At 40.4% G+C, this 13,463-nt stretch overlaps 1 protein-coding gene across 3 annotated transcripts in view; it reads right to left on the bottom strand.

Moving 5' to 3' along the window:
• Window positions 1-298: 298 nt before the first annotated feature.
• Window positions 299-13,463, bottom strand: part of ARFGEF2 (ARF guanine nucleotide exchange factor 2) — a 104,973-nt gene continuing 91,808 nt past the window's right edge. For all 3 annotated transcript variants that reach the window (XM_014832892.3, XM_014832882.3, XM_044747858.2), the window contains 5 exons: window positions 11,657-11,787; window positions 8,218-8,386; window positions 7,090-7,228; window positions 4,740-4,857; window positions 299-3,988 (listed from right to left, as the gene is read on the bottom strand). In XM_014832892.3, coding sequence (XP_014688378.2) covers window positions 3,812-3,988; window positions 4,740-4,857; window positions 7,090-7,228; window positions 8,218-8,386; window positions 11,657-11,787 — 734 coding nt within the window. In that variant the 3' untranslated portion in view covers window positions 299-3,811. The remainder of the gene's footprint in view (window positions 3,989-4,739; window positions 4,858-7,089; window positions 7,229-8,217; window positions 8,387-11,656; window positions 11,788-13,463) is intronic.

The following is a 13,463-nucleotide window of genomic DNA, read 5'->3' as shown; positions in this document are numbered from 1 at the left end:
TCAACTAATTAGTGAGCTAAAGTGTATTCAAGAGATAAAGAAGAATCTTCTCATGACTGGATTTTTCCCCTTTCACACGGTGGGGGGTGGGAGGAAAGAAAGGGGAAGAGGGGGATCTTACTTAAAAACAAAAATTAAAACCCACAAGTAATATTCTCCCATTAATAATTATATTCATTTAAATACTAAGGCCCAATTTTACCACCAATTGAGAACTACAAGCTTATACCTGCCACGAGAACAAACTAACCCCAAACTATGGCTTGATATATATATTAATTACTACGTTAAAAACAGCTTTACTTTTTAAAACTTTATTGATTTACCACCTGATTAAAGCATGGGATATTTTAACAGTATTATACATAATATTTTTACATAGAAAACTTTACATAGCATTTCATATTATATAATTCTGCTTATTCTTTCAAAAATGTATACATCCATTGGGCAAGGAATGCTTTTCATTAAATTACCAATATTAAATGCACTTAATCATCGTGTATAGATTAAACAAAAGTAGCTATTAACTAAATTTTAGGCATTTTAAGGAGGTAAAACATACATTTTGCACATAAAGAAATATTTGATGCAAATATGCAGATAAAATTTTTTAAAAATTAGAACACTGAGAAAAACTACACTTTTGATGAGTGTCTTTTTTTGAGAGCAAGGATTTCCAGAAATATTCATTCTTTTAAATACTCAGCTTTGGTTTCTTTGTTTCCCACACTACAAAGCTGCTGACAGCACAACTCCAGGATTTCATGTGAATTCAAGCTATGTCTACCTTAACACAAATAGTAAAACAATTCAGAAAATGCAGTATTAAGGATCCAGCTTCTGTTTAAACCAATATCCGTCTGCATCGTAACAACAAACATTTGAATGAGATGGTCATACCAGCATTTATCAGCAGGTTCCTTTAATAATTATAAAGACTACTAAGTCTATAGCCATAACCACAAAAGAACAAAAAAGTTTAGTTTTTCTTTGCATTTTGTACAAAAGTCACCTATCAGAGGAGAGTGTTGTGTTTCCAGATATTATTATACAATTTCCATAATGTACGTTCTTTGGTTGTACGTGAGGAGTAACAGGAAGAAGGTATATTTGACTCTAAAGATGCATATTAGACATAAAATTTCCCATCCACTGTTTGTTGTTAAGATGCCAAAGCTGGTGATTTCCCTAAAGGACCATGAAGGAAAACAAAATTGCTCAGAGCAGCAGTATTGTAACAAATAAAAACTTCTCTAGAGACCCAGCAGCACATGGAACCCACACTTTAAGCATTCTGAGAAAGAAATAAGGCCTTGGAAATGCTTCACTCTTGTCCATAACTGTGTTAATAACTGTAAGTGGCGTCCTGGCCCGGTGCTGCAGAGTCACCCACACCCTTTTCACTAGTGTCTGAGTGGCATAGGCCACGGTGACCATGAGCTAGAATAGACTTAGTCAAAGAAGTTAGGCTGAATGGCTTATTACTGGAGGTAAGGGATTTCCTCTGTACATCACGGTCCACTGACAAGAAAAATTACCCTAAATGGTTTCACATCCAGATTTTTAAAGGTCCATGCTGGTACAATTCAAATGCCTCATTCAGAAAATCAAATCTTTTAAAAGACAAAGTTAAAAAGAAATTAAAACCTGAATGTTTCAGCAAGTAACAAAATATGCTTACACATTTCCTACTCTGCAAGAGGAGGCCAAAATTAAAGGCAGGAATACATTGGAAAAGTCTTCCAGTCACATTCAATGAAGAAAATGTCACATGAGAACCTTAGAAGGAAAGGAAAAATCTCCAATCAGGGATGCCACTGTATGGAAGATGTAAGTATGAGCGAACATGCGTGTTCCTCATTTATCCCTTTAGTACAAATGTCCATGGAGATGACTGACTTGCTGAGGCTGAACGAGCTACAGCACTAGGGAGTGAGTCTTAGAATGTAAGTTCCACGTTGCAGTGTAAAGATGTAACGGATTCCAGGAAAAGTCAGTCAAAGTGCTAACATTTTCCATTCACAGTAAAATACTCTCCCCGGTCCCCTCCTGCTGAATTATATAGCTCCTCTTTAATGGATGTAAATAACATAAAAACCTAAACCTGCCCTTTTTTTCTTTGGTAGAGAAATTAAAATACTTTGGGGGAAAGAAAAACGTAGACAGAGCACTGCTGGCCCAAGCCAAACATTTCTCAAGGCCGCTAAAAACAAAAAACTCTAAGAAATCGGTCTCTCAGTAAACAAAAGCACCAGAAATCCTTCTCTATAAAGAAAAAATATCCGATTTTATACATAGGTTCCCAACTTACTAACTTCTAAGGCACCAGAGTTGACATCAATACAATCCAATTTCCAGGACTGAAGGGCGTGGGTAGAAGTCTGAATGTTTTCTAACTCTGTAACACTTCTTCCGATGCCGAATGCTGCGCTAGGTGGGCAGAGGGTGAGAGGGCAGAGAAGGACGTGTGCTCTCTTTCTCGCTGACTCGGAATAAATTAAGCTTCCAGATGCACTGCTTGCAGGCTCCGAGCTTATCTGTATACTGCCCACTTTTACGGAAGCTGCATCAGAATTGAGTTCTCCAGTTAAGAGTATTGCACCATCATGAAGATAATAAAGACCCCAGAATCTAACCTTTCCAAAGAATTCAGCTCCTAGGCTCAAATCAACAGAAGCGCTGGGCACAGGCCACCTCCCACCACGGTCACAGTTCGGCTGTACCGGCCCCACAGCAGCACAGATCTGCTCTGGTTCAATGCACGACGTGGCTGAGGAGGTTCCCAGAGCGACCCTCCCACACGCAGTCACTACCCTCTCCCGAGGGCCCTTTAATGGGGACTGTGCAAAGCAGGGGTCTGACAATTGGTACACTCACTTTTCTGAGGTAAAAAATAAAAGATTTACTCAGATATAAATTAACTCTTAAATTACTACTTCATTTTCATTACTACTTCATATATTAGATTTCAGAGTGCGTAAGATGGACAATGTATTCTGGTAATTTTAATTTAATACTCATCCACAAATACTTACTTCAAGGAAGGCTAACCATTTTCATTCAATTTTTCGCTTTTTCCTAGACTTTTTCTCCCCAAGTTACTAAAACAGGGAGAGTCAGGAGGTACTACATTTTTTTTAAACCTTGCAAGTTCTTAATTCTAACTTAATTACTAAATTCTGCCTTCAATCAAATCTTCAATAATATCTTTTTGTAAAATACTTTAAAAATCATTCAGACATGAACAAAATAAAACAGAAAACAAACCTTTTTTCCCTTCCTTTCCCCAAACTAACCTAACTACAGCTGACTCAAAACTGACAAGACACTCAAACTTCTCTAACACACTCAAACGACAGCAAAAAGCCCGGCATGTTTTAGGTGGCACTCAGCCATTACAAGAAATTTTATTAACACACACTCTAATAATCACGAACCTATACAGCTATGCTCAGGATTTTCAAGGAGAGTGACTTCCTCTGACAATCACGGGACTTTGCTGGAAAATGACGACATGTGCAATGACAGATGTGACGGACAGTTCAATCAGTAAAATGGAATGAAAGAGATGAAACAGTCTCCCCACCTACTGTGTTAACTGGGTCTGCAACAGTTTAATGAAATACCACAACGCCTTAGTCAGGGGCTCTGATGGGACCAGCGTAGAGGCCATCTTTATCCAGGCCATTCTGAGCTCCAGGATGCCGACTTCTTGTTTCTATGATCTTACCCGTCTCAAGAGGTGCCAGAAAGAGGTGGCATGGTGAACATTCCGCAGAGCTGCAGCAGTGGCCCACGGGGGCCAGGGCTACCACACTGGCGACAGAGTCCCTGGTACCTGTGATGGCTCCTCTGGAATCCATATCTTATACACAACGCCTATCCGTAGGAAGAACTTCCGCAGAACTGCTCGGAGCTCAGGAATCAGGTCGAACTGCATAATTTCACACAAGTAGGGGTAGTACATTGAAGCATGTGCTTTAAACTTGAGGTGGGAGGGAAGAAGAGAGAGAAAAGTTGACATTTTGGGCACTAGTTTTTCAAAAGTCTTCATCCCACCCTAGAACTTCTCGCAATACTGGTGCTTTTTCTTGCCGTTAGAAAATTGATGCAAAAACATGGCAAATTAAAACTTCTTTTAATTATGTTTCACAAATTATTTGGGGTTAGCCTTGCTACTAGCCTTTAGTAAAGCAAGTTAGTAAACCAGCGTTTTACAATCTCAACCCTTTCTTCCAACACAGCCATGGTGAAAATCACCATAGCTATTTAATGACAACACGCACGGATTCAACTTCAGCCTTTCTCAAGTGGGGCTCTTTTGAGAGAAAAAGCCTCCATAACCTAAGGCGTTCTTTTTTTTTTCTTTTTTCTTTTTGTCTTTGCTGAGGAAGATTCACCCTGAGTTAGATCTGCCGCCAATCTTCCTCTTTTTGTATGTGAGCCTTCACTACAGCACGGTCACTAACAGACGAATGGTGTAGGTCTGCGCCCGGGAAGCAAACCCAGGCCACCGCAGTGGAGTGTGCCAAACTTAACCACTACGCCACCAGGCTGGCCTGGCATCCATTTTTTATAATCAATTAAATTCTCTCCAATGTATCTAGAATGGTGCTAGTTATATAACCATCCTTGGAAAAATTGAGAAAATAGCTACTTCAGAAATAGCTACTCTGGGTAAAAAGCCAACCCAAACCTATGTCCTAGCAGAGACATCAGAGTTTACTTGTTTATACCTTTTCATCGTTTATTTTGAGGGTTTTTGTTAGAAGTAACAACAGGAGACTCGTCCAGGCCTCCCGATGGCTTTCAGAATTCACCGTGATGAAATAGGCAAGAGCCTCACTGCACACACTGGAAGAATCAAGGGGACACAACAGCAGATCAACATCTCACACTCTCCCAGAGTGGAGAACACTATTCCTTTTTTCTTTTCTTTTTTGGTGAGGAAGACTGGCCCTGAGCTAACATCTGTTGCCAATCTTCCTCTTTTTGCTTGAGGAAGACTGTCACTGAACTGACATCTGTACCAATTGTCCTCTGTTTTATGTGGGATGCCACCACAGCGTGGCTTGACGAGCAGTGCCAGGTCCACACCTGGGATCTGAACCTGCGAACCCTGGGTTGCCGGAGTGCATGAACTTAACCGTTACGAAACCGGGCTGGCCCCAAGAGAACTCTATTCTTGCAATGAATGTTTATTGAACACCTGCAGGAGCTGTGCAGCTTGAGCAAATTGCTGAGACTCAGATTTCTCAGCTGTAAAATGGGGATAAACATTTGTACAAAACTCAAGGGGCTGCTGTGAAGATTAAATGAAGTAAGCACGTTCAATGTTAGCTTAGCTCAGACCTGGTATGTGTCTGGAGCTGAAACACTGTCTGCAGCACAAAGGGCAGAAGAGCTTATTATCCATAGTTAATTACACACTGACTTTCTCTTCTCACATCACATACAACTGCTATTTTTTTTTAACATGTTATGCTAAAAACTTAACATTTATGTATCTCCTTTAGAGAAATTCTATGAGACTATGTAGGTAATTCTCTTTTGGGCTTAGTTTGAGTTGAAATAAGCTACTCATGTCCATTTTAATTAATTCTTTTTTCAGTTTATGACTTGTTAGTCATATATTCTCATTGTAAGATGACTGAAAAGTGTATAAAATTATAAAGGAGAAAAAAATACCCATAACTCCATCATCCTAAGGGACACATGACAATATTTTGGCACATTTCCTTCCAGCTTCTATGTCTATGATTTTAAAAAAACATTGCTGAAAATCCTAAGTATACATATACACTTTTTTACATCCTGCTTTTTTTGTGGTAAAACTTATTGACTTCCACATCAAGGAAAATTATTCTTTAAAAATTTCACTTTTACTATTCAGCCATAGAAAAAGACAAAATTGTGCCATTTGCGACAACATGGATGGACCTTGAGGGTATTATGCTAAGCGAAATAGACAGAGAAAGACAAATACTGTATGATCTCACTCATACATAGAGGATAAACAAACACATAGATAAGGAGACTGGATTAGTGGTTACCAGAGGAAAAGGGGGTGGAGGGAGGGCAAAAGGGGTATGGGGCACATGTGTACGGTGACAGATAAAAACTAGTCTGTTGGTGGTGAACAAGATGCAATCGACACAGAAACTGAAATATAATAAGGGTCACCTGAAATTTAGACAATGTTAAAAGCCAAAAAACTTCATTTCTAACCCCTGCATAACATCCTATCACAGGATATCATAATTGAGTTATCCATTCCACAGTTGAGCTATTTTAAATTTTTTCTCTTTATACGTAAGTCCATAGTGAGTACTCTGAGTGGAAATCCTGGTTCCTATTTCTAAGATATTTTCTTAAGTAGATTCGATAACAGTGAAATTACTGACTCAAAGAAAGAGTGAACACTTTAAGGCTCCTGATATATAATGCCACCTGATTTCCAGAAAGGTCCCGTCACTGTACACTCCCCACGAGCAGTGCAGGAGAGTGCGGGTCTTATCATACGGTTGCACAGGAGCAGCAATGCGTATCTGTTTTTAAATCGTAAAGGAATAAAAGGAGGCTCAAACATAAGCATCTTGCTCACAGTTGCCCAAGAAGCTGGGTGGCAAAGGCCTGCTCTTCTGTCTGGGCTTTCTCAATGGCCTCCCACTGTTTCTCCATTGCTGCCTTTCCCCACAGTCAAAGTAAGTGCAAGCCAGTATCAGTATGATTCTCATACGTTCCTCTCGGAAGGAAGGAATGATGGGACATTGGAGCTGACAGTGCTCTAAAGAGAACCTAGCGAGGACTTCACTCCAGGCCTGTTGACTCTGAGCTCATTTCACTGCCCAGGTTTCTGTGCCTTAAGAAGTTTAGGAATGAAAGAAATGAGGCCTTGCTCTCTTCAGGGCATGAAGAAAAGTGAAACAGAAGAATCACTAAATGGAAGGAAAAAACAAAAAGGAAAACAGTTTGAGAGGGCATCAGCATGTAGCATTTTTCTCCTACCCTTTCAATTCACAGTATGGTTGTGATGTATTTTGTGTATTACAGACAAGACATTTAATTGGAAACCAATATTCTTACGTTAAAAGTCGCTGCTGTATTTCTGCCCAGGAATCCCTGCGGTTCTCATCGACATACATTCGAAACAGGATCCTCAAACAACAGGCCAGGCTGCTGGTTTCTTGTTTTAGAAGATTGGGTTTAGACTTGCCCTTAAAACCTGGAGATCAGATAGTCATATAAACAGGGCACACTTCTAGGATAATGCTGAGAAATCATGTGGGAGCCTAACCTAGCTACTTTAGGAAATACTGAAACATCTCACATCTTGACACAGCTCAACTGTGACACCAGAAAACGCAGTCATGACAACTCATCCTCCAGACACACTTCATTCTCAATGCCCGGAAGTGTTCTCCATTCGACACTGCTCACTGGCTGCTGAAGCCATGTGTTTCATCTTCTCAAGTGTAACAGCTCTTAAGAATTCTAGCACTTTTCTAAGTTGCTAGATTTTTTTTTCACAAAGCACATATAACAACACATTTTCTTAAACAAAACAGTACCAATCAGCCACAGAAACGTGTAAACCACTCTCATAGGCAAAACCTCATTACAGGCAAAGACGTAAAACATCCAGATGGTTTAAAGTCCTAGAGAAAAACGACGTTTTAAAATTGTGGGATGAAATAGGCATTGGGGAAGAAAAAGTAATGGTAACAATAAAAAATTATATAAAGCATCATTTTGGGGAAAGTTCAAAAAATCAGACTCCTACCGTCGCCCCAGGATTTACGTATTTATTTTTGGAGGTGGGGAAGACAGAGAACCCCTAAAAGCCTCAGAAAATGTATAAACGTTTTCTGTTTCTCCTAGACTACCACACTTTCATGTCACGTATTTTTATGTCATCATAGTTAACTATACAAGTTTAATCTAATGTCAAATTTCTCGACTTGCTCCATCAATTCAAGTCTCTAACTGTCAGTTTGTTTTTCCTTCAAACATTTACTGAGGATCTCCCTGTGCCAGGTAATACTCCTGGTACCAGCATGAAATCTATCCAGCACTTCCCTTCTTTCTTCCTCAAGCATGAAAATATCTGGTAAGTTATTCCAGCTATGTTGACAACATCAGGAATTTCCCAATGGCTTTAACGTTTTAGGATGACCAGTGTGGCCACCTGTCATATCCGCTGTGTGGCCTTACCTGCTCGCCACAGGACAGTCCGCTGCTCATAATTGGAGTTGAAGGCCTTTGAGAATGAATGGGACTCCTGCAAGCAGTCCAACAGCTTGAAGAGGTGCTGGGAGGACATGCACTTGTACATGCCCTGATTCTCTGTCTCTATGTGGATATCTGCATCCAGCGTGTCTTGCTATGGAGGGGAGAATAAGAGGGCTAAGTAAAGAAGACGGAGTGGTTTGAGACATTGTACTATCAGATATAGGCAGTCATAACTCTCCAGAAGTCCTCTTCTGTGTAAGATACACTTCATTCCTCAACACCCTGAACTATTTTCCCATTTAGTCTCTTGCTCAGTGGCTGGTGAGAGAAAATAGTGAGCTTCTGCATGATGGTTGGCTTTGCCGGCCCAAGTTTCAGTTTCGTCAGTACTGTCTTCACTGCGTGAACAGGAGTATGTAGTTCTCCAATAATTTTACTACAGGATTGCACTGTCCTCTTTTTTATTTTACAAAGAAATTGGAAGATGAAAAAATCGAACTGCAATATGTGTGATAGAAGGTGTGAGTCTCAAAACACACTCACTGAAAGAAACAGTTAAACAAAGCCAAGTGGCTTCTTTAGCCTCATCAAGTGACTAATGAACTTAGGAAGTTGAACAAATGTGTTTTCAAATGTGAAGCAAAAACCCCAGAAAAACAAGTAAGAAAGGCTAGGAGTTTTTATCGAACATGTTGCCTGTGAGACATAATTAGGGATTTTACATTTCTTGAGCTCTCTAGGAGTCGACCCCACTCCCCTTATAAGCCAGAAGTTACAAAAGGCAGTGTGTGCAGCATTCTCCAAATTGATCTAGAGAGTCAACACAATCCTTATCAAAACCCCAGTTGACTTCTTTGCAAAAATTGACAAGCTGCTCCTAAAATTTATATGGAAATGCAAATGGCACAGAACAGCCAAAATAATCTTGGAAAAAAAAGGACAAAGTTGGAAGACACACTTCTCAATTTTAAAACTTACTAAAAAGCTACAGGAATCAAGAGAGTGTAGTACTGGCATAAAGACAGACCTATAGATCAATGGAACAGAACTGAGAGTCCAGAAATAACTCCTTATATTTATGGTCAAGTGATTTCCAGCATGGGTGCCAAAACAATTCACTGGGGGAAAAAATGTTTACAACAAATGTTGCTGGGACAACTGGATATCTATGTGCAAAAGAATGAAGGCAGACTCCCTATTTCCTATTACATACAAAAGAAAACTCAAAAATGGATCAAAGACCTAAATGTGAGAGCTAAAATTATAAAACTCTTAAAAGAAAACATAGGCCTAAATCTTTGTGACCTTGAAGTAGGCAATGCTTTCTTAGATATAACACTAAAAGTACAAGTGACAAAAAAAAATAGTAACTTGGAATTCATCAAAATTAAAAACGTTTGTATTTCAAAGGACACCATCAAGTAACTGAAAGACAATGTACAGAACGGGAGAAATAGCTGCAAATCTGTCTGACAAGGGACTAGTATCCAGAATATATCTTAAATATCTTACAATTCAACAATAAGATAAATAACCCAATGTAAAAATGGGCAAAAGATTTGACAGACATTTCTCCAAAGACACACAAATGGCGAATAAGCAAAAATGATGCTCAAAATCATTAGTCATTAGGGAAATGGAATTCAAAACCACAATGAGATACCACTTCACACCCACTGGGTTATAATAACTTTTTTAAAAGACAATAACAAGCATCGGTGAGGATGTGAAGAGACTGGAACCTTCATACACTGCTGACAGGAAGGTAAACATAGTGCCCCTGCTTTGGGAAACAGTCTGGCAGTTCCTCACAAAGGTAAACACAGTTACCACATGACTCAGCAATTCCAATTCTAGGTATATACTCAAGAGAATTAAAAACATATGTCCAAGGGGTGGGCCCCATCGCTGAGTGGTTAAAGTTCTGTGTGCTCCGCTTCAGTGGCCGGGTTTGTGGGTTCAGATCCTGGGTGCAGACCTGCTCCACTCATCAGCCATGCTGTGGAGGCATCCCACATACAAAATAGAGGAAGACTGGCACAGATGTTAGCTCAGGGCTGACCATCCACAAGCGAAAAAAAGAGGAAGATTGACAACAGATGTTAGCTCAGGGAGAATCTTTCTCACCAAAAAAAAAAAACTCCACATAAAAACTTGTATATAAATGTTCATAGCAGAATTATTCATAATAGCCAGACGATGGAAACAACCCAAATGTCCATGAACTGAGGGATGGATAAACAGTATGTGGTAGAGCCATACAATGGAAAATTAAGTCATATATAAATATGAAAAATTGTGAAGTATTGATATATATATGCTGCAACATAAATGAACCTGGAAAATATTATGATGAGTGAAAGAAGCCAGACACAAAAGCTTACATGTTGTATGATTCCATTAATATGAAATATCCAGATGAGGCAAATCCATAGAGACAGAAAGTACATGAGTGGTTGCCAAGGGCTGGGGCAAGGAAGGAATAAAGGGTGACTGCTAATGGCTAGGGTGTTCCCTTCCACAATGAAAAACATATTCTGGAATTAGACAGTAGGGATGTCTGCACCACTTTGTAAATATACTAAAATCACTGAATTATACACTTAAAAACTAAAAAAACAAAAAAGGACAGCCTTTGGGCTGGATCTGGCCCACAGACGTATTTTGTTCATCAGTAATTACAGTATTTAATAAACAGGAGATTTCCAACATGAAAAAGTCTTAACTCTGACTCCTCTTGAAACTCGGGAAGAGCATCACGACTTGACCCACCCAACAGCAACAGCCACTGGAGTGGGGAGGGAGCTGGCTGTGCTTTGGCTGGGCTGGAGCGCCCTGTTCCTCACAGTGCCACCTGGCCTGCCACACCAGCTCACAGGCTCTGCCGCCCACAAGCACTGCAGTTTGCAACCCAAGGTGTAAGGGTACTGCCCAACTTTTGGACACTCAATTCTTGGTTTCCAAGAATACTGTATATACAGAAGACTGCATATACAAAACAAAAAAGTGAGCTTTCTGAAGGAAAAACTAGTATCTTTATCCACATATTTTCCTTCTCAGTTATTTATGGTTAAACTGTAGATGAGTTACGAGGAATAGTCTCTGTGATTAATAACAGTCTTGTTTCGAAGCACCACAGTGAGGGGTGGCATCTGAGCAGTGGTATGCTGGTAAACTGGCTTTCCAGGGAATGAAAAAAAAGGAGCCCAATTTTTAGCGTCTACTGATTTCTGTGGTGTAAATACTCCCATCGTGGTCAATAATTTCAAGCTACCCAATATGATGTCACTGAACAAGGGGTTGGGCAGAGAGGAGCAGGATGGGCTCTTGTGAGCCAGGACAAGCTGGCTCCAGCACACCACTGCATCTGAGCAAGCTCCCCTGGGACGAGGATGCCCTTCTCGAGGCCTGTTCCCGTTACCTGGGCAGCAACCATGTGCTCTGCATCTTCCTTTTTGCTCGTTGCAGGGTAGAACACGATGTTGTCAATGGTCTGTATCAATTCCAGCTGGACCACACACTTGATGAGGAGGCTGGCAAACAGTTTCTGATCTATATTAGATGATAAAGATTAACCCTAATAATGATTCAGCCAGTACTGAATAAATATTCACTGAGCTCCTACTGTGCGCTAGGCACAGTTCTTGATGCTGTGGCATAACAATGAATAAGCTGGACAAAAATCCCAGCTCCCATGACAGAGACTGACAATAAACAAGATATTTAAGTACAAGACATAGTAGGTCAAATGATGATGACATAAGGTAGGGATGGGGATAAGGCAGGGATGGTGTTTGGGTGGGGTTGCAAGTTTAAACAAGCTGGTCAGGAAGCATCTCTCCGAAAATGTGATATTTGAGCAAAGACCTGAAGAAGGGGGTTAGCTACGCAGGTTCCGTGTCCTCCGGCAAGTTTCTCTGCCGCCACTCCTACAGACCAGCTTCCGACTGTGCCCTAACCACACGGGGCCACAGGTTCCTGCGGTAGCCAGACTATCCAAAGAGGTCTGAATTTCAGTTTTGAGGGACGGGGGCGGGGCTCACGTAAGTCTTTAGTTCCGGATCACTTGCTGTCTGCCCTGGAGGTAGTACCTGCTTTCTACATTTTCTACTTCTATATCCCTCAAGAGTCCTCTTTTACCTTTTACTGGTTAGCCATCTTTGACTAGTTAACAATTCTTTATGTAGCATTTTCCCTGTTCAAATTATTGGCGTGGTTTCTGCCTACTGACTAGTCTCTGACTAGTGTCTCATCCATTTTTATCTTCTTAATCCCTGGGCTCAAGGGCAACACATGTCAAGTACTTCGTAAGTGTTGGCTGATTTGACTATAGTAAAAGTAGAGATTTCTTATTCAACTTATTGTCATAGAATCAGAATGTTGAAAACATTAAATAAAGCATTTAGTGATGGAAAACAAGAAGGTTTGGTCACCTTCAAGATTTTGAAAGTGGCTGTGAAATTATATATATACACACACACACACAAGCATATAAATTGTCTATACAGCATTAAGTTTTAATTGAAAAAGAAGACAGCGAAGTTGTAATATTATAACTTATGCCAATTCAATTACATCATCTTGGACCAAAAATTAAGAGAAGGGAAGAAAACAAAACGAGTGGGGTAAGAGACTCTGCCTGCTGCTCCACTCAGTGAGGCGTGCCCAGAACAGGGGCTGAGATGGAGACGGGAGAAAGGAGCACCGTTCCTTGGAGCAACAGCAGGGTCTTGAGTCCCAGGCATCTCTGAGTACAGATGTTTTGCTGCACTGAGAGTGGTTCTATTTAAAGAAATGTACACTTGCCCCCTACACACAAGCCAACCTCTTTATCTGGAGCTGATGAGGAAACAGAGCTCACGCTCTCACTGGACACTGGAGAGAAAGTGGCTGTGCTGCAGCTGCTGAGGAACAGGGCGTCAGTCTCCAACATGGCGCCTTTTTAATGGATTTCAAGGGTGACTATTTTTTATGCCTTCAAAAGGTAATGGTGATCACACATGCCTTTTTCTAACATGGTGCTTCAGAAGTTAACAACAATATGAACACCTACAGCCTGACATGTTGAGAAGAGGGTGGGACTATACGAAGAAAAACAACAGGCACACAACTTCAAAAAAGGCCAGAATGACACCAGAAAAGTTCTGATTCTCAGTCAGCTAAAAGTGTGTCTGAACCCCAACTCTACTACATATTGGCAAGTCATGTCATTGAAGTCCCAGTTCACT

The sequence above is a fragment of the Equus asinus genome, chromosome 15 (assembly GCF_041296235.1).
Source record: "Equus asinus isolate D_3611 breed Donkey chromosome 15, EquAss-T2T_v2, whole genome shotgun sequence".
Classification (NCBI taxonomy): domain Eukaryota; kingdom Metazoa; phylum Chordata; class Mammalia; order Perissodactyla; family Equidae; genus Equus; species Equus asinus.
This window is presented reverse-complemented; position numbering and strand designations above follow the sequence as displayed.